This window comes from Mixophyes fleayi, chromosome 2 (assembly GCF_038048845.1).
Source record: "Mixophyes fleayi isolate aMixFle1 chromosome 2, aMixFle1.hap1, whole genome shotgun sequence".
Lineage (NCBI taxonomy): Eukaryota > Metazoa > Chordata > Amphibia > Anura > Limnodynastidae > Mixophyes > Mixophyes fleayi.
This window is the reverse complement of record NC_134403.1, coordinates 282,558,954-282,586,483: the sequence shown is the minus strand read 5'-3', so window position 1 is coordinate 282,586,483 and position 27,530 is coordinate 282,558,954. Positions and strand designations below refer to the sequence as shown.

Below are 27,530 nucleotides of genomic sequence, written 5' to 3'. Positions count from 1 at the left end.
TCAATGGATGTAATACAATACTCCCTTCTAAACACTTAGAACACAACACACAAAATTGAGAGGGCCATAGCTATGGTAGTGTTATAAAGTGGTTGCCTAATAATGGAATAAAGAGATCTTAATAGAGAATACACTAGGTGGTTCGGAAGTGTGGTGGCAAGAGTTACAACTGTACACCAATCCTCCATTGAGCAATTTTAAGATGAGACAATACTTGGTGAATAGGCTCCTCATGAATAAATAATGCCACTGGTTTATAGTAAACGTTATCCCGCATCATATTTTGGGTGACAAGAAAACAAGCCCTATCACTACCAAATAACACATGTTTTCTCTGGTATTAGGGTTACCCAAAAACCGTTGAGGACACTATTACACACATTAGATTATAGATGCACTAACAGCCTAGAACATGCCTTGTTTACAGCTTCTGGCATGATTAATATACTGTGTAGTTTTTTTGTAACTGCATTTGGAAGTACTAAGCAAACTCCTTAATGGTACTCACCGCCTGTTCTGGTCCATCCCCTCCAAGGACCCTGAATCCAAAGCCAGATTCTTGCTTGCGCAGGAAAACATCCAAATCCTTTGTATTGGGAGCTACACATACAGAATAAAGGTACAGCAGTGAGAAACACTGACTGACAATGGCAAGATCTCAGTTCTAATCAATTAAATTGCTGGTATGTCAGGTGGAAATGTAACATTTTGGGGTTCATGCACACGAGCACCATGGCATTCCATTAAAGATCTGGTGCGGTGTATATGGACACTGGGCAATGCAATATTAGTCTGTTTTATTCGGTAGTCTGCTGGAGAACAGGACAAACATTCCAAGACCAGGCTATCTCCATGTACGCTAGCCCTTACAGAGTTAAATGAAAAAGTAATAAAATGTAGATGAAAACTTTTACATTTAACAGTCTACTGGTTCAAGCTTTATGTTTTGAAGATAGAATATTCTAAACAGTCTTCCTTTGCCAATAGTAAAACACAAGATATTTTATAGCAATACTTATTCCTAATCTCAGGTAATTTAAACAGACTCTATACGAACACCGACATTTTTTAGTGGTCAATTTGTACCCAATAGAAAATGTATTTATGCATTCACAATTGCTTATCTGATACAGAGAAGTTAATACAATGTCCTGTGTATGCACCGTGTGGCGTTATCTTAATTTTAGGTATTTTTACCTAATAAACACATGTTTTTATTATTCTGTATATTTTTTAAGTATTTAGAGCTTTTTTTGGTTAGCAAATGGCTTATCACACAAACAGCAAGTGTCTCAGGAGACAGATACAAGACCAATTCCAGATAGCTCAGTTTGAGTTTTACTCTATATTATTTCTCATATGTGCTAGTACATGTACGTATCTGCATACAACAGTACGCAGACACGTTATTTTATATTAAATATTATATATTAAAATAAAAATAAATATAATTTTGATGTGTTGCAGCATATGTACAGTATTAAGGGGTCTATTTATCTTTGGGAGAGAACAGCTTTCTCGGTCAAAAACAGTGCTCTGCCCAATATATTAGAGGTTTACCGCTGACAGTAGCAGTATCCAGTGAATAGTTTCACCAGGTGTCTCCTAGCAAAACATAGATGCCTCTTTACAAAGGATCACGACGGTCCATGTACCTCCGGTAATCCTCATATGTCAATCCCAAAATGGGCATATAGGAAAATACCCGGGAGAAATAGGAAGATATCATCTTTCCAGCCCTCTCCTCTCACAGGTGCAGCAGGATCGCTGCAGCCTCTGGGAGAACAAAACAAAGAATGTTTTATTAATTTAATAAAGCATTTTTTTCAATTGTTCAATTATTTAAAATTATTATTTTATTGTTTTTACATTTTCTAGACTATTTCTTACTTTTTATTTTTTAAATGAAAGTGCAAATGGAAGCCCAAGTGCGAGCGTCCAGTTCCACTGTGCATGTGTGACCGGGACATGTATGCACAGAGGGAGCCAGACTGATGGCGAAGCTGTAAGACTCCGTCCAGTATTGCTGGGGAGCTGAGCATCACTCGGTTGTCCTGGGAAACATTTATTGGTAAATTGGGTCTATGAAAACTTTTTATTGCCGCAAAATGATAAATGGGAGCCTAATCGTTCTATTTTGTATAAAACTGTCGTACCATGCAAACAAAAAAAAATATCTGTCAAACTTCTATAACAGATGGTCCCTTGATTTAGACCAAGCATCTTTGTTATAGTGCATTCTTAATACACAGGCCAAAGCTGGCATTATAAAAATAATGACATATGGAACAAATACATATTAATTTACTGCTACATGTAACACAGTTTAATAGATGGTTGATCAGAACTGAGCATCTCCATTATATAATATTTTGCATTGCCTTCATCATATATATGGCACAGTAGCCTCTTTAGATAAATAATCAGATATTCAGAGAAATTATAACAGCAACTAGCAAGCATCAAAGACCAAGATTGTAAAACTGATGTAAATATGATCCATTTGTATGCGCAGGGTTCTCTTACCTCTCTGTATGTATTACCCAGTATTGTTTTATTAATAGTTGTTCCCAATTGTAAAGCACTACGGAATTTGCTGGCGTTATATAAATAAATGTTGATGATGATGATGATGGAGAGCAATAAAAAAAAATGTGTATTACAGGATACCGTGGGACTAGGGAGGTCAGCCACTCTATATAAAAGTGGCAGCCTTGACTTAATAAAAGACACTAATAACTGTCAAGCTTTCTGAATACTGTAACAGTGAACTCAGGTGTCAAGCACTGAAAAGACTATATATGAAAAAAAAAAAAGAGACAAACTTAACATTCATTCAACTTTAGAAAACAAATTGTTCTGATAAGTTAGCTTGTGTAAGGCTTCTGGGAAATCCTGCCCTTCTAAGCAACCCTTAGGTTCCATGTAACTGTAACAAAGCATCAGTCATCATGTCCAATAATGTGTTCAGAGGATAACTTGTGTGACAGAATGCCCAAATGACCCAACAACAACAACAACTTTGCATAACCAGCTAGTGGGTTCAGACCACACGTGGGATTTCCTTTACAGCGGTCAAAGAATTGCAGTCATCAGGTCTTGTTTTAAAATGCACATATAACCAAGACCAATTGGTCTAATAAATAACATTCACTTCAGCAGAAGTAATGCAGTGTTCGTCTTACTTACAGAGATTTGATTATATATATTATTTCAAACTGACAAATTACTATTCATAGGAAGTGTTCTTGTCAAAGAACCTTGCCACCGAAAAATAAGGTTTGCTAAACAAAGATTCTGTAATATAGAAGGTGATGTCTACTTGCTTTATAACAGCAATAATTCAGAAAAGCATACATAAGACCAACTGCACTGTATTTCCTGTAACCAAGACAATATAAATAAATTATTTATATACACCTACAAAAATTTGTTAATTTACCAACTACAAGACAAAGGAATAGAGATGCAAAGTGCATGTAATGTCCATACCACTTCTATCTATGACATCACGTGATGTCAAAAGTACTAAAGGAGGACCACTGGAAAAGTCCAACATGAATATACTGTGGTCACATAGAGTCATGGGTTAAACATTAGAATTATAAGATAACTGAATGCACCAAACATCAAAAAATAACTTCCTCTTCCATATTAACAATATTTTATACAATGTTACTATGTGATTATGAAGGCAAGTTCTTTATGTATGACAATTCTGATGCGTTTGCAGCCAAAATGCATAAAAAAGGCATTTTAAATGTCTGCTGAAATGAGATTTCACATCAAAGCTGAATATCAAACTTGTTATACTATTATTATGGATAATATTTGGAAAACCATAAACGCAATAAGAAAGCACTATAAAGCGATGTGATCTAGTTTTATAAAACTAAATCACATTGCTTTGAAGTCCTACACTATTGTGCCAAGGGTTTTACAAATATTATCCATATCCTATTCTAAGTGGGGTTGGGAACCCACCTCACATGAGGCAGCATAAGGGGTAGCAACAAGGAAACAAGAGGAAGCTCAGCTAACAATTACTTTTTGGATTGTATTGTTGTTATGCCTAAACGCCCTACCTCATCTCACTGGGCCCAACTGGTTAATGGACCTGTACAGAATGCAGAGCATAGCAGACGACTGCTAACTGTTGAGTATTTAGTGTGAGGTTCTGGTTACATTCCTATGGTGCATTGGTCATGTTCTCCGATGCACGCCCTTCGGAAGAGAGGCAGGGCACAACTTATTTGAGCAAGAGTGCAACAATACAGCCGTTGCAGAGGCGAACTGTTCCGCAAACTGCACAACTCCCAAGACCAAACAACAATAAACACAACCACCCCCCTTATCTGTTTATGTATAGAGAAGTACTCACGTTTATCTTCGAAGATGTTTTTTGATTTCTTGTACACCTCAGAAGGGTCAAGTTTTGGGGAGTTTGATCTTGCGAGATTTGGAGGAAAGGGCAAAGGCTGTGGCAAAGGCTCAGTTGTGCCAATTGCTTCAAGACTGCCTGCAAGCTCCTGCTTGTCAGATTTCTGTAAAAGAGCGATGCCATTCACTTCAGTTCAGTCTACATTGAAAGGTTCTACTTAGAATATAACAAAATATGTATGTATATGAGTCCCGACACCACATAGTTGCTGCCACTGTAACTGCACATGGAACACCAAACAAAAGGGACCTAATTATCAAGAGCCTTAATCGCAGTGATAAGGCTGATTTTTTTATTGCAATGTAACAATGAAATAACCCCTTGGTAGCTGATGGATAAGTTATCAATTTGCTGGTGCAATCTTTGCGTGTGTGCAATTGTGTGAGCAAGCTTGCACATGCACTGTGGAACTGAAAACCTCATGTGCGGAAAAAAAATGTAAAAGAAATTTTTTAAAAATATATATTTTATTTACAAAATGAAAGCAGTACCTAAAACTTTAAACAGTAAAAAATGCTTTATTCACAGAAAATAGCATTAGTTTAATCATTTTAATTGGTTATCGTCATCCTAAGAGCAGGTATTGCAGCTTTATTTGTTAAATAGCCTTCCCCGTGCACAGGCCATCAACAACGAAACTTATGGCCAGGGTTATCAGTAAAAGCAGTGTTTTATCTTTTTTTATATACAGAGCAAAATTAAAGAAAGCCCTAAAGTCAGCTGTTCGTCCTTTGATAAATCAGCCCCTAAATCATTGCTTGTAGCTTCCCAATTGTTCTATTCAAGAAAGCTGTGCATTCACTTTATCTCGACATATATTAAATTCCATAAACCTTTCTACAACATACCTCTAAACTGTTTTCATACGGTTTCAACAGTTTTTCAGGAATTCTTACATATTGGCTATTATATTGGTTATTATTATAGCACAAGTTAACCCGTGCATGATACTCATGCATTCTAGTCAAATCAAGGTCAATTGGATGAGCCCTTTCTGAGAAAATAGTTTTTTCCACACACAAACACACACCGCTAGGCTTTTATATATTAGATTGATAACCAGAACAAATCAAACATCTGAGACTGTACCTTCATTTTCCACATAGAATTATAATATTGGAGATATACAGATTAACTATGAAATGCTGCAACTAACTAAAGTGTTTTAGTGGCTTAGCAGTTAGCACTTCTGCCTCACAGCACTTGGGTCAAGAGTTCAATTCCCAACTATGGCCTTATCTGAGTGGAGTTTGTCTTTCAACCACTTTGTGATCTATAATGATTTTATCAATGACTAGGGGAAAAAAGCCCCGATCAGCATGCCGATTGATGTGTACACACTATACACGTTTTGCAGATCTGTGCTCTTCATCTGTCATAACCATCGTCTGAAAAGATCTTGACTCTATAAACTCTACGGACATTCTGATCATGAGTGCATACACACTGCAGGATTGGAACGGCATCGTTTCATCATTGAACAAGATTTTTCGTTCAGATTAACAATCCCGTTCAATGAAATGATGTGCTTTGAAATGATAATCGTTCCTCGTTGCAGAATACACACTACCGTGATATGGGGCCAATCAGTTGTTTATCATCTGGTTAGACCAATGATCTGCTGAAAACACTGCAGTGTGCACCCAGTCTTTGCCTGGGTTTCCTCCCACACTCCAAAAACATACTATTAAGTTAATTGGCTGCTGACAAAATTAACGTGTGTGTGTGTGTGTGTGTGTGTGTGTGTGTGTGTGTGTGTGTGTGTGTGTGTGTGTGTGTGTGTGTGTGTGTGTGAATTTAGACTGAGCTCCAATGTGACAGGGACTGATGTGAATTAAATAAATACATGGTGATCATGATATGTTTATTAGCTTTCAATAAAGGAGACGTTTATTGGTAAACAATATTCAATAGACTTGGAAGAATAAACAAAGATTACTTACAGTGAGTAACTGTATATATTTTATGTGTGTATGAAATATAAAACCTTGATTTTGTAGTAAACATTTTGAAATAAACAATAGGGAAACGGATTTATCAAAGAGTCAATTTCTGATGATGATCTGGCTAATTTTTGCTTCATCAAATATGAGAAATGGGCAACTGCTGGTTAGAACAGTGTTATCACAAGTGATGAATCTGACAGCAGTTCAGTTTCACTGGCTTAGGCAATTTGTCTGGGGAAACCTATTTAAACAAGTACCACCATAAATAAATAAAAAATCCAGACTTATCACCACAATCTGGGGTTCTAATGATAAACAGACTACATGGTACCTTAAATATATACATGTCCTTCAACCAGGGCACACTGGAACAGTTCTACAGTAGTAATTCATTGTTTTGCTGACAATGCCCTTGTTTTCAATGAGGCTGGAAGTCGGTTACTCTTCAGCCAATCACAAGTTGTCAGCATGTAAATGTAGCTTGTGATTAATTTCAATTGTGCACACTGAAAATGCATTGCCCATTCTTATGAATGGGAAGTATGGCAAATTTACACAGCACAGTAAAATCAGCCAAAAATAAAAAAAAAATCAATTGTTAATACATTTGATAGTTTTGGAAATTGATCAACAAATTATTTAAGGCGATGTTGTGCAATTTTAACTCGACCAAATTCTCCAATTTATAGATTTAACCATTAAACTATACTTGTTATTAAATCTAATAACTACATATATATTACGGTTGATTAATTTAATACATATAAAATGAAATAGTGGCATGTCTTATCACATATGAAATCTCATAAGGGGTAAAGCTTTAAATACTGCTGTGGGGCCAGAGATAACCGATTTCTACCATGCTTTGATTATACACATAAAAGTACTGCTATAACAGGACTAAAGTTATTTTTGTACAACACAAACTCAGCAATATATCTGAATTCTTTGACATTGCAGCTTATCTGACTTCAGCGAAAATACCCAATGGAAAAAAATACTGTTCCTTTTGCTTAAAAGCGAGAACGGAGATAGAAATACATTATTTCCTCAACGCCCTGCAATTTATGTCAGGGACTTTCTAGCAAAAATAGGATAAGATGACAATTCATTACATGAAGGTTGTACCTTGTAATCCGTTTGATGGATACTCACCACTTTTGTAACTTTGGTTGGTGATGGAGGGCCTGCAAATAGAAGAGTACATTTTATCACTGCAAAGAAAGGACTGAGGTGTTATGTGATCAGAGAAACAATTATTGCATATGGCTACACTGCTGTCACTGTGGAGTTTATGTAGATGCAGTTATTATAACTTAATTGTGCCAGATATGGGTAACAAATAATCTACTTGGCTGAAATACTGCAGATTGTATGAATACATTACTAGAATATTTAAAGTTACTTACAATAAACTGGATAAATATCCTATATATTCCCAGTAAACGACCTTGTGTAAACAAGAACATTTAGTACTGTTATAGGCGCCGAACAGTCACAACATTAAAACCACCTGCCAAATATTGTATAGGTCCCTCTCTTGCTGCCTAAACATCTTTGAAACTTTCAGACATGGACTCCCCAAGACCTCTGAATGTGTCCTGTGGTATCTGGCACAAAGACGTTAGCAGCAGATCCTTCAAGTACTGTAAGTTGCGAGGTGGGGCCTCCAAGGAAGAGCGTTGCCATGAACGGGTGTACTTGGTCTACAAAAATGTTTAGGTAGGTGGTACGTAGCAAAGTAACATTCACATGATTGCAAGGACCCAAGATTTCCCAGAGCATCACACTGCTTGTGCCAGCTGGCTTTCATCCCATAGTGCACACTAGTACACTCTCTTTCCCAGGTAACGATGCAGGCACACCCGGGCATCCACATGATGTAAAAGCAAACATGATTCATCAAACCAGGCCACGTTTTGGATTGCACCTTGGTCCAGTTCTGGAGCCAATGTGCCCATTGTAGGCGCTTTTGGCAGTGGACAGGGGTCAGTGTGGGCACTCAGAGCGGTCTGCTGCTTTGGAACCCCATACACAGCAAGCAGACACCTTTCGATCATAGACAGTACTAACTTTTTCAGCAATTTGTGCTACATTAGCTCTTTTGTGGGACTGGCTCAGGTGGGCTAGCCTTCACTCACCACGTGCATCAATGAGCCTTGGGCGCTCAAGACCCTGTGGCCGGTTCACCGGTTGTGCTTCCTTGGACCACTTTTGGTATATACTAACCACTACATACTGGGCCCACCTGCAGTTCTGAAAATGCTCTGACCCAATCGTCTAACCATCACGATTTGGCCTTTGTCAAAGTCGCTCAAATCCTTATACTTTTCCTGCTTCCAACACATCAACTTCAATAACCAATTGTTCACTCCCTGCCTAATATATCCCACCCCTTGACAATTGCCATCGTAACGAGATAATCAATGTTATTCACTTCACTTGTCAGTGGTATTAATATTTTGTCTGATCGGTATAAATCCAAATATATGGCCTAACAGAACAGGCAAAGTAATCCACGCATTATATAATATATAGTGAACCATCCTAAAAAGCAGAGTTAAAAAGATAACTAACTGCTACATTTAAGATTCACATATAAACATTTAAACCACCAACACATTGATCAATATGGACCAAGTGGTGGAAGTAATAGGGCTTCAAATAAATAGACCCAAATGCTTCAGCACAGTTTGCAGAAAGAGATCTGGGTAAAATATACAAAGAATCAGGATGCAGAAAAGTGTGTGGTAGTGGTAGACAAACACCAAAATAATCCTATTATTTAGTGGTTATTAGTTTGGATCTTGACACAAAAAGAAAAATGTGAAATGTCTGTCAAGACAGGTGAGGTATAAGTAAGAAAAAAAAAATAGAAACACATAATGAAAAAAAATAAAGGACCACTGGATAAAAAGAATATCTATAAAGCAAAAGACACCATAGATCTGTAATATGATCCACAAGTTCGACCAATGCTATTTTGCTCTAAGGAAAATAACCAAATAAAACACGCAGGGTGACTTCCATTTCTACTCTGCTGCAAAGTGGATGTTTCATCACATGTAGAACCGAGGGGGATAGACCATAATGTTAGGCCCATTACTCAAATACCATACAAACACTAGTTTTCAAGCAGTAAAATAATTTCTCTCCATTTTTATAACGTTACTTAGACATATAGATTTATAATTATATTTAACTGAACAGTCACAAATTATAATTTCAATTGCAACAGCATCACAAAGGTTTGAAAAACAAAAGCCGAGATCAGACTGCGCTACATAGCATTCTCTCTTAATCCAGCTCTATATTTTTTTCCCCCATTTAGAGACGCGAAGTCAATGAATGTAACACATGAATGAGCCTTGATAAGGCCACTCGGATTCAATCACTGGGAATAAAACAGCTCTTAAAAGGGCACCGTCTGGGCCATTACAGAAGACAGAGACAATCTTTAACTGGCAGCTATCAGGAACCGCATTATGTGCAAGTATAAGCTAATTAGGATGGAATGGAAATGGAGTAAATGTAATTGCTATTAACTATGTCCATGCTGAAACAACAAGGATGTGTCTAATGTACATTCATATGGATTCTTACTGCTTATGGATAGTAGCAGAAAAACAGATGCTCATTTATATTCTGAATGCTGACATTTGTTTGCTGATAACAGGCTTTTATAGCATATTTGAGGGCACTCCATTATCTTGGAATTAAAAGCCACTGGTAATTTAGCTAATGATGGAGCCATTGCTTTAATGGCCAGCTCTAATCAAGCAGGTAGAATTCACTGCAGTGCTATAGACAGAAATGAAGCTTGTGTATGTAACATAGCTGCCAGTTGTCCCCGAAATACAGACTTTTCCAGGGAAAATGTCCCAGGCTCTCGTACTGTGTATATTGAATGCAATTCTCGCTACAGTCATATTCCCTGAGCTTTGTAAATTAGCATTTATTTATTAAGTGTTTAAAATCCTCCCATTAAATTAAATTTTAATGAAGTTTAGTTCGACAACCATAATATGATGGGGATTGTAGTGCACCGAGGTCTATTGAGACTTATATACACCTGTAAGGCAGCAGTGTCCATAGACAGCACCAGTATATATACAGCACAGTGCTGCACTCCCAGCCGAAAACAGACACAGGGCAGCAGCAACCAGCATCAAGGAGAACGGCATCGCTCCTCCTCTGCTTAATGCCCCCAGTCCCTATTTTCCCCATACATGATAAGAAGCCATATGTATAGAGGGAGAAGACATAGGGCACCTAGTTCCCTTCCACCAGCCTTGTATATGTTAAAATGCTTCTTTAAATGAAACACTTATATCCATAAAATAACCTCTTTATTGACAACCTACCATTGGCATTTAAAAGTGTAATTTTGGTATCTATATTCATAAAAACATATGCATTTTGTACATAGTTGTACGTTGTGCTGCATTGGAGGCTTTGCAGCTATGCTTTGTGCACACACAGAAAATAATACTGTCATTTATATGTACACATTTTTTAACTAAAAAAAAAAAAAGCACCGCTCATAACATGCACATATGTTGTAAGAATGGATTTACACTCAAACCATCTGTGTTACTGACCTCCTCTTAAGATGAGTAACGGTACTTCAGATCCCACTGGGAACTGCTTCAGGACTTCAACAACCTGTATGTGCGTCAGGTTCTGCACATTTTGATGATAGATTTCTTTGATTACATCTCCTTTCTGGAGTCCAGGGCACCACTGACTATCCAAGATCATTTTGACCTTCTGCCCCATTGCACTATCAGCGATAGCAAATCCAAAACCTTTAGGTCCTTTTAATAAAGGAACGGTTACAAGTTCAGGCTGTGAGTTTCCAGATGATGCCATAGATGTCCTTTGATCTTGCAGATCCAGAGATGGTCCATTCAATCGGCCATTCACTAACAAATGACCTGGTTTTCCATTCTGGTCCAGAATAACTATTCCAGCTTTCAAGTCTTGACTTCCCATGTTTTCTCCTTGTGTAGTCATCTGCCCATTGATGATTGGTGGAGAAGTATTAAGAATGTCAGCGACAGGATCATCACTATCTTCAGGAAGTGGGTAGCCCCGACAAAGGGTCATATTCACATATTGATTTATAGGGATGAGCTGGAACATTTGGACGACTTCTGCATGTGTGTGACCTAGGACACAGGTTCCATTTATGTCTACAATCACATCACCTGGCAAAGAGACAATAAATTATGTACTTCAAGCTAAACAAAAATTATACAGCAAATACTATCATTTGTAAAAATCAATGTTTTATCACTATGCCAAACTATCGGGAATTTAAAAACTTTCTTTAGGACCTAAAAAGTAGAATTACAATGATATACCTGAACAATTGTTCTTCAAAACTTTTATAGCTGCATCAGAACTTTTACCATCCACGTTAAATCTACCCAACCATTTCACAATGAATTAACTAATACGGCAGTCTTCTCAAGTTTGCAGCATAATATATCTTTATATTGTTGTTGCATATTCTAAACAATAGCTGTAGTGGGAGCTAATATTCTGCAGAGTGTTTCTCCACAGAGGAGAGGGCTGTTAGTGCTGAGTTGGCTGAGACCAAGATGTAACGGATACTGATCCAAAACAATGCACACTCAATAAGACAGCTAAGTGTGATGGATGTTGAGAAAACACATATGAAACTCTCTTTAAGTTATGTATAGAGATAGATTTTTAAAACAAAAAAAACTTATGTAGTGTGAGCATTATTTTATTAGAAATATTCTAATTGATGGGTGGTCTTTAAAGTCTAGAAAAAAAAATATTATTACTACCGAAGTTTTGCAAATAGAGCAAAAAGCATTTGTGACTTTAAAACACTTTTACGCTAAACTAAATAATTTGCATGCTCTGAAGTTTCGGCACTTTGGAAAATGGCCTGCACAGAGAGCACAGCTTGGAACTCAGTGTTCCATGAAACCAGACTCTCGCTAAATGCCAATTTAATTTTACCATTTTACACATTTCTATAACAGAACTCATTCCTCTGCTGATTGCAGAGTGGCCCGTTTATTCATTTCTATTAACAACAGTGGCAAATGGTTTTTGGGAGGACTTTATTTCAGACTGATGGCTGAGCATATGTTTTCATATGGATGCAGTTCATTTTCTGAGCTGCAGTCACTACTTTAATCCTCTCACTGCAGTTGTTTATAAAAAGGGAACGGATATGGATCACTTTTACGGGAAAATTATTGTATATGAAAACACCGGGGGGCGGGTCAAAATAGAGTTTTTATGAATACTGTAAAAATTTGGAGCAGTTAGCTAAAGACAGTAAATAATATAATACGGAAAAAAAATAAATCTATAAAATTGATCTCTGAGCACAAAATAATGATTTCTACTATAACATATTGGGTTCCACACTTTCCACTTAAAATAAATAAAAAAAAAAAGTAGAATAAGGAGAGTCTAAAAAATTGAATTGCCAGATCCACTAAAAGAAAAACTCCAACCAAATTATCCGTTCAGTCATTTCTCCAGTGTTTGAGACTCTGGAGAGTGATATATGCACTCAACTATCAGAGCAATTGTACCGATAGTGCTGACTAAGCAGCAGCCAATAAAATCAGCTACACTTCGATATCTTATGTTTTCCAGGGTGTACAATATATAAATACACACACACAAACACACACACACACAAACCAGCATTATGGCAAAGGAAGGAAATGCAGGGTCTAAGACATGGAAGTGCCAGTTAGATCTCAGAGTGTAGTTATATTTTATTCATAAATGACGTTCTTGTTTAATGTAAGAAAAAGGTACAGAATACACATTGGCAATATACAGTGTAATAAACCCAATGTAAAGCTTCTAGGTTCTTTAATCACTGTCTGTACTCCCAAGAAGTTTAATAAACTGTGGACTGATTTGGGCATATTTATCTGGGTAAGCCTGTACTTTATACCTGGAGTAATTTTGCCATCTTGTGCAGCTGGACCATCTTTCAGAACGTTTTTCACCTGCAAGAACTCGTCTGGTCTGTCTCCTCCAATAATAGTGAATCCAAACCCCATAGAACTCTTCTTAAGTGATGTGCGCAGCAGTGCACCCTTTAACAGTGCCGGATCCCTGGTGAATAGGGACTTGTCAGGCTCTGAAGTGGGTACAAAAAAATTAATCAAAAGAAAAAAAAAAAAGTTAAAACACAAAAAGTGATTAATGCCAGTATACATTTCCACGATACTATAGATGAATAATGAGCAACAAATTTACCTGCAATTAATGCTCCCTCAGGTGGAGGCAAACTCAGATGTCCAAGCTGTTTCCTTCTTTTGGCTTCCAAAACTGGATTTTCAAACTGTGTTTTCTGATTTATGTGGCTTAAAAAAATAAAAAAATAAAAAAAAAGATGAATCAGTACGAAAGATGCTCTGTCAAAGTGATCCAGCTACACATAAAAGGATAAAGTTCCCATGTGATACTGCAAGAAGTCTGTTTACAACACAGCTATGTTAAACTGATCTTCAAAAGGGCACTGGTTACAATTATCAGAGAAAGGTGCACCTATTTCTTTTCTCTATAGATTTGCATGTTCAACAGGACGGAAACGCATGTTTGTACTCCACTCTTCCTGTGTACTGTGGCAGGATACACATTATAATTTAAAGACCATCTGCACCATGTAAAAATGCATCTTGCATAAAATATGCCTCACTGTGTATGTACACAACTTGCACCCGTATATTGAGTTGTGTATATTATACTTGCGTTTGGAGAGGTAGATCAGGGCATTTGTTTGCACGCTCAGAATAGATGGGCCATGGAGATACAAGTCAACCACCAAGAGTGCAATTTTAGGTTTACTGCTAATTCCAGCCCTATATCTGTAAATCAGTTTTACCATCCATGACTCGCATTTTAGTAAACATATGCTTTCTATTTATTAGTTAGTCAGAAGATTATTAAGGCAACAGTTAGAAAATAGAGTACAGAAGAAAAAAATAATAAAATATGTAATTTGTTTTAGTTAGGACCATACACCTGGGTCGCAAGAGGAGTATTGCAGGGACCCATTATAAATCGTATGGTGACTAATGTTTTTGATCCCAAAAATAGTTGAAGAAGAAATCTAGGGGTAAATGTATCATACTCCGATTTGTACAAGTCGCTGGAAATCGGCATGTTGACAGCTAAAATTTAAAGCGGCGCTGCCTTGCAAAGGGATGTTTCCCTTTACAAGACAGCGCCGCTTTAAATTTTAGCTGTCAACTCGCCGATTTCCGGCGACTTGTACAAATCGGAGTATGATACATTTACCCCCTAATATCTTTTAAAAACACCACTGCAAAAAGTCACCGACTCTACAAGAGCTTATCTAGTACGTTGATAGTTAACCCTTAAGCTGAGCCACAGCCATAATTTCTATTGTTCCAAACACTCCAAAATAACATATTTAGATACTGTATTTATACATTTCACACATGTATGCACTATAAATATGATACAGAGAAGAGATGTTTAACCATTCACTGACAATGGTCTGTTTTGATTAAGACACCTATATTTGGTGATCGGGAACCTATGGCATATTCTCCCAACTGTCGGCAGGATATTCTTGATTTGAGGGTAGTGTCCTCCAACTCAGCAGGTTTGTCCCGACTTTGCAAAGTTGGCAAGTACATCCCTGCTTACGTACAAGAGTGGGTGCCACGTGGACAAGAGGCAGGTGCCACTAATGCATTAGGCAATTCAAGGGTTTTGGTTTTTTTAGGGGGAAGGGAGCAGATGCGTAGAAATGAAAATTTTCATGGGGGGGGCAAAAGGACAAGGACTAATATAGGGCTTGGAGCCCCTTATTCTTGCATTTGGTATCTAATTTTATGACAGTTATAATAGTGACTGTAGATATACAAAGACTCTCAAATCCTATGTTATTTTTTGTCAGTTGGCCAAAAATGTCTTTATACATTAAACAATTATTATTATTAATATTAATGCCCAATAGTTGTTAGAAAGATAGATAAATTCAATTGTTCATCTTAAAAATTTACATTTTCATAGTCATTAACCTAGTTTTTAATCAGATTTCATTGACAGCCTAATCTCATTTGACTGGGAGTATTTTTAAATCTATGGCCACTGCCTCACTGGTTATGGTATGTGCTATAAATTTAAATGACTATATCTTATGTTTCTTACAGGACGCACCACACAGAAATCAGAGTAAAAGTAAAGTGAATAGTTGTTCATCATCAATACAGGTTATTTATTAAATGTTTATAAACAGAACACTTAAGAGTTTTTTAAATAACCAAATCAAGCTGTATTAAATCGACACTAACGCAATCTATATTAAAGAACATTTGGTAGTTATACGAAGACAAACGCATTTATAAACGTTTCACAAGTTTAGAACAGATACCATGACTTCAGAAAGTAAAATAAAGGCTTTTGTGTAGAAATTCATGGGGGGGCAAAACATAGTGTTTGCCCACCCAACAGAAACCATAGGGGGCCAACTGCCCCCTCCGCCCCCCACCACTCCCTGGTTCTTACTCCCCTCGAGGCCTCGAGGGGAGTGAGGTTGGGTGTGGTCTAGTACTTCAGAAGTCCTAGACACACACCACCCAGTGGACGTGATTACACCTCTAATGTGCCATGCACCTTATTTGAGGAATTGTGGCAGTGTCCTGATTTATACATTTTAAATGTTGGGAGGTATGAATATGGAGATGGCTGAGAATGTTATTTCTTTATGTTAGACACAGTTATAGTGGCTTCACATAAAGGTGTACATGAAAAAACTATTCACATGAAATTCAAGAGTGAGTCACCATAGCATCAAAAAAATAAATAAAAAAATATTCATATCCTGAAAGAGCAACTGAACACGTTAAAGTTTAATATGTTTGACTGCAAAAGAATCTTATGTCACAGACATAATCATCTAATGCTAGCTACACTAGGTGTAAACTCCTCATTTACTAAATGCTCTGAAAGATAAACCCTAATCATATTACACAGCATTCTACTTGTCCATTCTAAGACATGGAAAATTACAAAGATACAAAGAGGATCATGTTAAACAAATTAAGTTTACAATAAGGAGAACGCACAGATTTCATGAAAACAAAGAATATTTTAAATTGTTCTCTAATTACTGCAGTGTTTTCCCGACATGTCACTAAGAACAGTAATTTAATCTAGCGTGCTCAGTTTCACCGTGACACTCACAGACTCTCCCTCTCACAAAGCTGTCACTGTGACTAGCACTCTCAAATTAAGCAGACTCTCCAGATATTTCTACGAGTGAATTATCAATGCAATTACACATTTGGCATGTTCTGTAATGAGTACAAAGATAATTAACTCGTTTGTGAACACAGAACTCCCATGCATAAGCAAACATGTATTCCATGAAAAACCCATTACAATTTCCCAAAATTTTTGCAAATAGCCAAAAATATTTTTAGATTACCCTTTTTTCTATAGGGGAAAGGTCCACTACCTATTTCCGTGTGACATACACAGAGATCATCTCTGGAGTTTTAAGCTTTACCAATGCTAACGTTCTGTGCAATGCGATAGCCAATATTAATGGAGTCTTCCAACAACTATCCCACAGCAATATGCATACGAAACACAGCAATGTGACTTTGAATATTTTAAGAAACATTGGCCCTGATGCTGAGCTGGCTGCAAATTGGGCGTAATTTACACAAAAAAAGGCACATATAAAAATAGCATATTATTTACACCCATATGCGGAGTCGTAGACATTTCAATTGGTTCAGCTCTACAACTGTGGTATATATGCCACATTTACATGAAAAATACACACAACCATGTAAACACCATCAGGTCACAAGTAAGAAAAGTTTGAGAACATTTGTTTTGATAGAGAAAAACCTATTTTCTTTGAGGTTTGATATAGTATAGCAGATATAATATTCCTTCTTGTGTACAAGTTAAAAGCAAAAAAAAATAAAAAAAAAATATCCCTACGAAATCCTATAATATATGCACAATCAATGAAGAAAGTTCAACTCCGCACCAGGACCATACTGAGAGGGATTTTTATTCTTAGGGGTATATTTACTAAACTGCGGGTTTGAAAAAGTGGAGATATTGCCTATAGCAACCAGTCAGATTCTAGCTATCATTTATTTAGTACATTCTACAAAATGACAGCTATAATCTGATTGGTTGCTATAGGCAACATCTCCACTTTTGTAAACCTGCAGTTTTATAACTCCTTAGGATCATTTGAAGTACTTTGTCGCTCCAGGCAGAACACAACCCCGTTCAGTTGAGGTTTTTCAATGCATTGGATGCAGCATGGAAGAAGAAAAAAAACAAAAAAATACATAACCCCCCCCAACAAAGCATAAGCTTTTATATTTCTAATTCCACAAGTGCTAATTTTTATAAATAAATAAAAATATATACTTTAAAAAAAGAGACAGCATAAGTCCTGTGCCTGCTGATTAAATGCAGAATTCTGGTTTACAACAGATCTAGCATGAGGGTCAATAACAGAGTTTAATATTATTGTTTATATATATATATAGCGTCAATAATATTACGCAGCTCTGTAAAGATAATATGTAATCACATCAGGCCCTGCTCCATTGGAGCTTACAGTCTAAATTCCCCATCACACACACAAGGGTCCAATTGTCAGTGGCCAATTAACCTACCAGTATGTTTTTGGACAGTCATTATTTGTTCTCCGTGCAATAGATTCTGCACAAGTAATTCCTGTCCCAGGTGTCTCAAAAGCAGCAGGAAATTACAGCTTCTCACTGTGCTGTCTGCTCTGCGGAGAGTCTTCTCTCACAGGTAGTTAAATATTCATACACAGACTACAGAGACAACCCGGATCAAACACCTCAGTCAATTCAGGATTATTCCAACAGCCATGCCACAGGCAATATATATCAGAGGGCTGCATTTTAAGCTTTTTGCTGCAGTATCACGTGCCACGCTAATTCATCATTCTGCAATTAAACCTTTGCATCTGCATTAGTATTAGGTGAGACTACAGCAGTACAACAAAAGAAACAAAAGCCTGTTATAGAGGCCGGTTCGCCCTTCTTTTTTTAATACGGCAGTCTACATTAACATTATGTAAATCATATTCTAAGTTTGTGATATGAGCTCGCTCCTTGAAGTGTTTATAATGCAACAACATGTGCTGGAATTGCTAATTTGCGATTATGTAAACATAAAGCGATTGGAAATTAGACAGATGGAGTACTAAATATCATATCTCTTAATGGACTTGGCTGTATACTAGAAGCTTTCAAATACGTCAGTCAGATTTCATTGTTCTGTGAAACCACCAATATAAACCAGCAAATGCAAAAAAAATATATATAATAAGTATGTATAAATATATATCCTAACTACATTTGTCCGTGTGCACACATAGGAGCTTGCTTGATCAATACAGGCAACACATATCTTAGTTTATCACTCTATATTCACAAATTACAAGTCTTAATGCAAATATAAAATTAGTAATATCAGAATAATTCATGAGTGGTATGAATACTTGTATACACTGTAAAAAGATATCCTTATATTTTCTACTCTCACATCACTATTCAGTGTATCTTTATTAAATAGTACATTATAGAACTTACCTCAGATACCAGAGAGTGACAAAGATACAGGCCCGGCGCTCCCATTAGGCAAGGTTAGGCAGTTGCCTAGGGCGCCGGGCTCTGGTGGGCGCCACAGAATTAAAAAGCATTTATTAGTGTAGTCCAGTGGTTCCCAAACTTTCTCAGCTCGAGGCACCCTTAGAGTCACCATAATTTTTCCAAGGCACCCCTAAGCAAAAATAATTACCGGGTAGTCCCGGTTTTTAAGTAGTTGGGTCAAATCACCATCACATTGTGCCCCTTTATCATATCACTCTGTGTCCCCCTCTTCGCCATCTCACACCCTGTGTCCCCCCTCTTCGCCATCTCACACCCTGTGTCCCCCCTCTTCGCCATACCACACCCTGTGTCCCCCCTCTTCGCCATACCACACCCTGTGTCCCCCCTCTTCGCCATACCACACCCTGTGTCCCCCCTCTTCGCCATACCACACCCTGTGTCCCCCCTCTTCGCCATACCACACCCTGTGTCCCCCTCCTTCAGCCTCTCTCTGTCCCCCCTCCTTCAGCCTCTCTCTGTCCCCCCTCCTTCAGCCTCTCTCTGTCCCCCCTCCTTCAGCCTCTCTCTGTCCCCCCTCCTTCAGCCTCTCTCTGTCCCCCCTCCTTCAGCCTCTCTCTGTCCCCCCTCCTTCAGCCTCTCTCTGTCCCCCCTCCTTCAGCCTCTCTCTGTCTCCCCTCCTTCAGCCTCTCTCTGTCTCCCCTCCTTCAGCCTCTCTCTGTCTCCCCTCCTTCAGCCTCTCTCTGTCTCCCCTCCTTCAGCCTCTCTCTGTCTCCCCTCCTTCAGCCTCTCTCTGTCTCCCCTCCTTCAGCCTCTCTCTGTCTCCCCTCCTTCAGCCTCTCTCTGTCTCCCCTCCTTCAGCCTCTCTCTGTCTCCCCTCCTTCAGCCTCTCTCTGTCTCCCCTCCTTCAGCCTCTCTCTGTCTCCCCTCCTTCAGCCTCTCTCTGTCTCCCCTCCTTCAGCCTCTCTCTGTCCCCTTCAACGTGTCTCTCAGTGCCCCCCTTCACTTACCTTCTTCCCTGACGTCTTCTCTGCTGCTGCTCCTCACTGACGCTGGCGGACTTGATGACGTCAAGCCCGGCAGTCAGTGAGGAGGAGGATCCGGCGCTGGATGATGGGTACGTTTTTTTGGGTTGTTTTTTTTGCCAGGGCGATCGTGGCACCCCTGTGACAGCGTCGCGGCACCCCAGGGAGCCGCGGCGCACAGTTTGGGAACTGCCGGTGTAGTCTAAAACTGTGCGGCAACGGTGGAGCATACCTTCCACGGCCGCTGCACAGCTTCAAATAGATCCACGGGGAGGGGCTATGGATCACCACCGCCGCCCTCCCCTCTAACAGCTGATGGGGCGCTTTGTCTCCTCTCCTCCACTCACTGACTGTCGGGCGTGACACCATCATCATGGCCCGACAGTGTCAGTGAGGGACGGGACCCGGCAGAGAGCACCAGCTTTGTGGAGCAAAGGTAAGGAAAGGCGTGGGGGGGGATTTTGACATTGTGCCTAGGGCGCCGAGGACCCTAGCACCGGCCCTGCAAAGATAACAGTCTGCAGTTGCTCATACACTATTGAAGCCAATGATGGACAACAAACGGCCCTAGGGCTGCGTATGGTACTGTGAGTTTGTTTCTTAAAGTCTAACACTTCTTTAAAATGGCGACTGATATGATAATACAGGTAGATGCCGCTTTCTTTGATTACATGTGTTATACCTTAATACAGAGATTAAGGGTATGCTTCATTTTGGATATTGGTGGCTACCCATTCGGCCCCTGAAGTGTATCAGGATCACTGATCTAAACAATACCTCTTGCTTCGCTTTCACTCCTCCTCCAGTATAACTCTGGCTGAGGCAAGGTTGATAATCACAAGACACCCAAAACATCAACCCTGCACCTGGCCCCTCGAACATGCCCAAGCAGCTGTTCACAACCAGTTTACTGTCACAGCTGTGTGACCCTTTTATTTCTCTCACAAAAATGAGTAGACCAAAAGGATAATTTGGTAAAGTGCTAATAAAACCTGCAAATATCTTTACAATAGGGAGTGTATTATCCAAGTAATACTGCAACCAGTAATATAGTCCCCCATTTGTGCATATACTAATTGAACATTACTTACTGCTTCTTTGATTGAGATGATGGAGAAAGAAGAGAGTAAAGCAGACATGACACTGCTCAAAATACACCCAGTATCACAATTCCCCAGGCTCCTTTCCCATCATCATCACCATTTACTTATATAGCGCCACTAATTCCGCAGCGCTGTACAGAGAACTCCTTCACATTGGTTCCTGCCCCATTGGGGCTTACAGTCTAAATTTCCTAACACACACACACAAAGACTAGGGTCAATTTGTTAGCAGTCAATTAACCTACCAGTATGTTTTTGGAGTGTGGGAGGAAACCGGAGCACCCGAAAGAAACCCATGCAAACACGGGGAGAACATACAAACTCCTCACAGTTAAGGCCATGGTCGGGAATTGAACTCATTACCCCAGTGCTGTAAGGCCGAAGTGCTAACCACTTAGCCAACGTGCTGCCCTGCCCTTCCAATGCAGCAATGCTACAATATTCTCTGACGAGAAAAATTTGTGAGACAGGCTGACTACTACACTCTCATAAAAAAAAAGTATACCTTAAGTATACCAAAACATCATTTAACAAAATAGTTACTAAAGTGTCTACTTTTTTTTGTCAACAACTGCTAGTCATCCATTATACAGAACACACAATTTTGAGACAGCTGGGGAAACCTTTACAATCTGTATCAGAGTATTCATTTGAGCTAAAATGACAAATTAGGTATGGGTGTGAGCATACCTCTAACAAGACAAAATGTTAGACTCTGCAATCCATACCAGATTGAAAAGTGAATCATGCCTAATATGTTCCTAAGGGTAAAATGGTTAAAATATCACTGCTACAGTCTTCATCAGGCAGATAGAATGCAAGTAAACAAAGTCCTCTGAGGGGGGGTCATCCAGCAAAATTTACTATCACAAGAGTTCCTACCATCCTGTTGGGGACTGTAGGAATATCTTCCAAATAAGACTTTTACTTCAATAATCTATTCAAGCACCAACTTCTGAGATCCATGCACAGTCATGAGTTTCTATTGCTGAAAGGGTCTGCAGATCTATTACTTATCTCATTTACATAACAAGTTCTACACAGAGTGACTAGTGTTCATTGCAGCACAAAGTGATTTGCATTGCAAAATGTAATTTTTGGGCAATTACCTGAAATACTGCAAGCTATTTATAACTATATTAAAGATCTGCCAAGAGATAAAACAGTTTGCCCACTTAATTAATCATTTGCTAAGTGCAATCTACTCTACCTCATCTAAGCTTTCTAATGTGGAAACAAATAATTTTACAGGTGAAGGAATATACCGATTCATTTAGTTTCATATGCATTGTTCTTTTTCTCTATGTTTCTTTTTAGAAGTTCTTATAAAAACTATATGATTGTCAGATGCATTTTAGAATTGCTTTCCTATATGAATCCATCAGATCTGCAAGGAAACAAATCCATTGATTTATTATCTTTTTTGTAAAGTATTCTATTTTGTTGCCTTTAAAGTAGAGATGCTCACTGACCCCCATGAAGTGGTTTTGGTTTTGGATCTTGATTAGCTTCGGGTTTTGGTTTTGGTAAAACCACCCCTGTGTGTTTTGGATCTGTATTTTTTTAGCAAAATTGCTAAAATCACATAATTTTGCTCTTTTTTTTGATCCTACATTACTATTAACCTTAATAACACTAATTTCAAGTCATTTGCAGTCAATTTTGACCACCTCACTCACAGGTCACAATATTATTTTCATATTTTCACTTTTGGACAAATACTGCAGTGACCTGGCTTGATGGTAAGCGACAGAGCAATGACTCAAACACACCGCAGTTCCTACCATATCTAAGACACATTGGCACACAACAGTGGCAGAAAAGAAAAGTGGGGCAAGATGGAATTGTCTTTGGAGCCAGTTATGGTTCATTTGATTGCTCCTCCTGTTTCTTGGATAAGTGAGGTAATTCTACAGCTAATACATGGCAACGAGCGCTGACTCCCCCCGGGATGCGTGCTTTTATCAGACACACGCCAATCCAGGGTACCAGACAATGCACTAAAGAGAGCCATTGTAATTCAGAGCAAGAAGCCAGTTCATCAGTGAGCTTTGAATCAGCCCAAATTCCCACAAAATTATAATCTAGTATTATATTATAGTATTAGTATTATAATCTGTATCTTCCATGTAAAGTGCCAATTACAAACACTTAATGAAACAGCAGCAAAGTTGAAGGTAATTATATATATATATATATATATATATATATATATATATATATATATATATATACACACACATATATATATATACACATATATATACATATATATACACACACACACACACACACACACACACACACACGTCTATTTAAACATCCATGCTTACATTAATTCTGCAAGCAACGTTGTTCTTTGTTGATAAAACTGTTGCCTTTATACCGTTCAAATTTATTTTAAATAATCCTCCACCATTCTTTGGATGTTGATAGATGATAGTAGGATCAGGTGGAGTTACAGCACATGTGTCACTAATTCTGGACAATATTTTTACAGTAGACAAGACCAGATGTCAAAATGTTGTGCCGAGTCATCTGCATCATCAATGGGTGTCTAAGAGTTTTGCTAAGCACACAACAATATATAGCACATGTAGGTAACATTGGCACACAGTGTTAGCTGAAAGGAAAAATGGTGCAAGATGGCATTGTCCTTGGGCCCTCACACCCACCCTTATGTTGGATCTTAAAAAGGACATGCACAGTTTAACAAACCAAGCACTTCAGCCACAAAAGTACCACTCCTTGTGGCTGAAGTGCTTGGTTTGTTTGGGCCCCCACAAAACAAGGTAATGATGGCCTTAAGCCACCTAAGGTAACAGTGGTGTTAATGAACTCTACTGTGGCAAGATGTTGTTGTCATCATCCTCATCCTCATCAGTGTGTACATCATACTCACACATTAATTCATCACCGCTGGAATCCACCATTGCAGAAGTCTCAGTACTTTGAACTAATTGGCGTGAAAGGCCTTCCTTGTGGAACTTGAAGTTCATTTTTATGAACATCTTTTCCAAATTTTGAGAAAGTAGCCCTCTACGCCGATCGCTGACAAGTTTCCCGGTTGTGCTGAAAACTCTTTCAGAGTACACACTGGAGGGTGGGCAGCTTAGTGCAAAGCAAGTTGGTACATGGGTCTCCAAATTCCCTATTTTTCCCCACAGTATGTAAAGGGACTGTCTGATGTGTCTATTTCTATGTCGTGAAAATAATCCTTCACTATCCTTTGAATGTTGATAGTAGGATCAGGTGGAGTTACGGCAGAGGTTTCACGTTTTTTGGTCAATTCTTTTAGACCAGACCAGATGTCAAAATTTGGTGCCGAGACATCTGCATCATCCCTGGGTCCCTTGGGAAAGCTAAGGTTTTTCCTAGCAGCAGTTGACTGAGAAACTGAAGGAGGAGACGTCGTCCTGTCATGTAACACTTGAACTGTCATCTTGCTCACCAGGAGCTCCTTGCATCTCTTCAGATCTAGGTCAGTTGGAAACAAAGAGAAGGCATAGGTCTTAAACCGAGGATCAAGCACAGTCGCCAAAATGTAGTGATCCGATTTCAAGATTTTGATAACTCTTGGATACTGGCGAAGCGAATGAAGTACTTGATCTACAAGTCCGACATACTTAGCGGAATTGCTTTGTTTAATCTCCTCCTTCAGTTTCTCAAGCTGCTTTTCCAAAAGTCCAAAAGTCTAATTAATCGCAGTGTCTGAACTCACTTCACAGGTGACTACTTCAAAATGGTTTCAGCACCTTGCACCACACGGAAAGTATTCTCCACTGCGCTTGACTAAAATACATCTCCCCTCCTTTCCCAATGTCATGGCTTGTGGAGTAAGCGTGGATGGCTTTTCGCTGTTCATCCATATGCAGAAGCATATACAGGGTGGAATTCCTCCTTGTCATCACCTCTTGCTTCAGTTGGTGGCAAGGCAAATTAAATTGCTCTTGTGGCTGCTACAAACTCCTACACGCTGTTGCCGAATGCCGGAAATGTCCAGATATTTTACGGGCCACAGACAGAATCTTCTGCACGTCCATGTAATTTCTCAAAAAGCTCTGTACCACCAAGTTTTGCTCACACAATAGTGTGAGCAAAACAGGGAACGTGATGAAATTCATCCAGCTGTAATGCTCTCACAATATTGGTGGCGTTATCAGAAATGGCATATCCTGAGGAGAGTCCAAGTGGGATAAGCCATGTTGCAATGACATTCCTTAGTTTTTGTAACAGATTGTCAGCTGTATGCCTCTTAGTAAAGCTGGTGATACATAGAGTAGCCTACCTCTGAAAAATGTGACGTACTGGGTACATGCTGCTGCTGTTCCTGCTGGTGAAAGTGAATTACCAACCCAGTGAGCTGTCATAGTCAAATAATCTTTAGTTTGCCCAGTTCCGCTCGTCCACATATCTGTGGTTACGTGTACAGTGGGTAGAATGGCATTTTGCCGCCCCATAATAAATTTTTTATGAACCTTCTGGTAGAGGTGAGGAATAGCTTTTCTACTGAAATGGTGTCGTGATGGAATTTGGTAACAGGGACACAAGACCTCAAGTTACTGTTTAAAACCAGCTGCATTAATAGTGGATATTGGACGCAGATCTAATACGAGCATAGTCGCCATGGCATCTGTGATCCGCTTTGCGACTGGGCGACAGCTTTCATACTTGCTTCCTCTTGCAAATGATTGTTTAACAGTCAATTGTTGTAAACTACTAGCAGTCTTCTTCTTGGTCTGCTTCTTGGACGAAGATTCACCAGCAGCAGCAACAGCAGCAGCAGCGGGACAAACGCTCAAGAATTCTTCAGAGGAATCAAGGATAGTGCAGGTGTCATCTAGCCTTAGTAACTTGGATGCAGGACTAACTCTGATCGCTACTGAGGATATTGATGAGAAACGGTGTCGTGGGTGTAGATTGCAGGCGTCGGGATGTAGGTGAGAGAAGGGACCTAGCTGATAATGGGAAAATTGTAAAGTTATGGTAAAAAAATAACAACAAGCAGTCCAACACCTTGCCATGAACTTGCGTCAAATGGCGAACATGGATGAAGTTCCTAGATCGTTAAGGTCCCTCCCTCGACTGTCTGTGCCTTTACATACACTACAAATGGCTAGACAACTGTTGGCAGGATTTGGGTAGAAATAATTCCACACAAAAGAAGTGGCTTTTTTGGTCTTATGACCAGGCATGACAATGGCCTTCTTATCACGTGCCAGAACTGCTTCCACTGGTGCAGGACTTACACAAATAACATCATCCTCATCAACATCCTCATTAGCGGCCTCGTCATCTATACAAATATCCCCCTCATCCTCTTCCAATTCCAAAGTGGCATCCTTAATTTGTGTATCACCTGCTACACTCGGGCTGTTCAGGCACACATCTGCAGAAAGGTTGAAAGGGGCCTTCTTTATGGGTACAGTATCAGAATGGTCACGATTACACATAACACTCGTGCATGGACTTTCCTCAGGGATTGGTGTCATTTCTGAATCGGAGCATACATTTTCCTCTAAAGCCTTACTGTTCTCTTCCAGCTCAGCTTTCACACGTAACAGTATTTGTGTACCACTTTTGGAGTCCAAATTACTTGGTCTTGCTTGGTCATGAGTGATCTTACAAGAAGATGCCTCAGTAACAATTTTAGATCTCGCACTCAGAGAAAGGCGAAGGCCTCATTCTTTCTTTGCCACTGTGTGTGTAGAATGGCAAGTTGGCAATTTTTTTTCCCCCGGCAGATAACTTTTCATAGATTACAGCTCTTTTTTTCATCACCACAGTGTTTTTTTTTTCTTGTTTTTTTTCCCCCTGACTTAAAAAGACTATGTACTTTTACATAGGCTTTACCAGATGACGTACAGGGATTACTATCATCAGGACTGGTGGCAGCAGCTGCTTGTTGCTCCTGCTCTTCTGTGTACTGCTGTGAATCCATTTGGATAACACCCTGCACTTTTTGGTTCAAATTCAGAAAAAAAGCCTGCAAGGACCAGTATATTTGTATTTCACCAATGACAATTGGCAATGGAGCTTTCTTTAACACTGCTACCACCCTCCTCTTTCAATTCTGTAAGTTTGCCTGGCCAACTGCTCTACACTCTATCCTACCCCTTCTGTATCCCTCTCTCAAATGGCGCTAGATCGCCGTGGGGGGCGGTATTTATAGATTCCAAAATTTGCGAGATCCGACGACATCCCAATGACATTTTGCCTCGTTTTGGAATCTGAAAAAGCGCAAAAGTACTCGGATCCCCTAAGTTCGGGTGTGTTCAGTTAATGAGGAACCGAGCCTTAGCATCTCTACTTTAAAGGCAGTCATCAGTAAGGGCTATGTGCATGCTATTATTTCA

General features: G+C 39.1%; 1 protein-coding gene across 2 annotated transcripts in view; it reads right to left on the bottom strand.

Annotated features, from left to right (window-relative positions):
* The window catches only part of MAGI3 (membrane associated guanylate kinase, WW and PDZ domain containing 3), a 254,024-nt gene that overhangs the window by 52,460 nt on the left and 174,034 nt on the right, over window positions 1-27,530 (bottom strand). For both annotated transcript variants that reach the window (XM_075196269.1, XM_075196267.1), the window contains exons 8-13: window positions 13,654-13,760; window positions 13,346-13,534; window positions 10,989-11,597; window positions 7,543-7,574; window positions 4,382-4,544; window positions 509-600 (exon numbers count right to left, since the gene is read on the bottom strand). In XM_075196269.1, coding sequence (XP_075052370.1) covers window positions 509-600; window positions 4,382-4,544; window positions 7,543-7,574; window positions 10,989-11,597; window positions 13,346-13,534; window positions 13,654-13,760 — 1,192 coding nt within the window. The remainder of the gene's footprint in view (window positions 1-508; window positions 601-4,381; window positions 4,545-7,542; window positions 7,575-10,988; window positions 11,598-13,345; window positions 13,535-13,653; window positions 13,761-27,530) is intronic.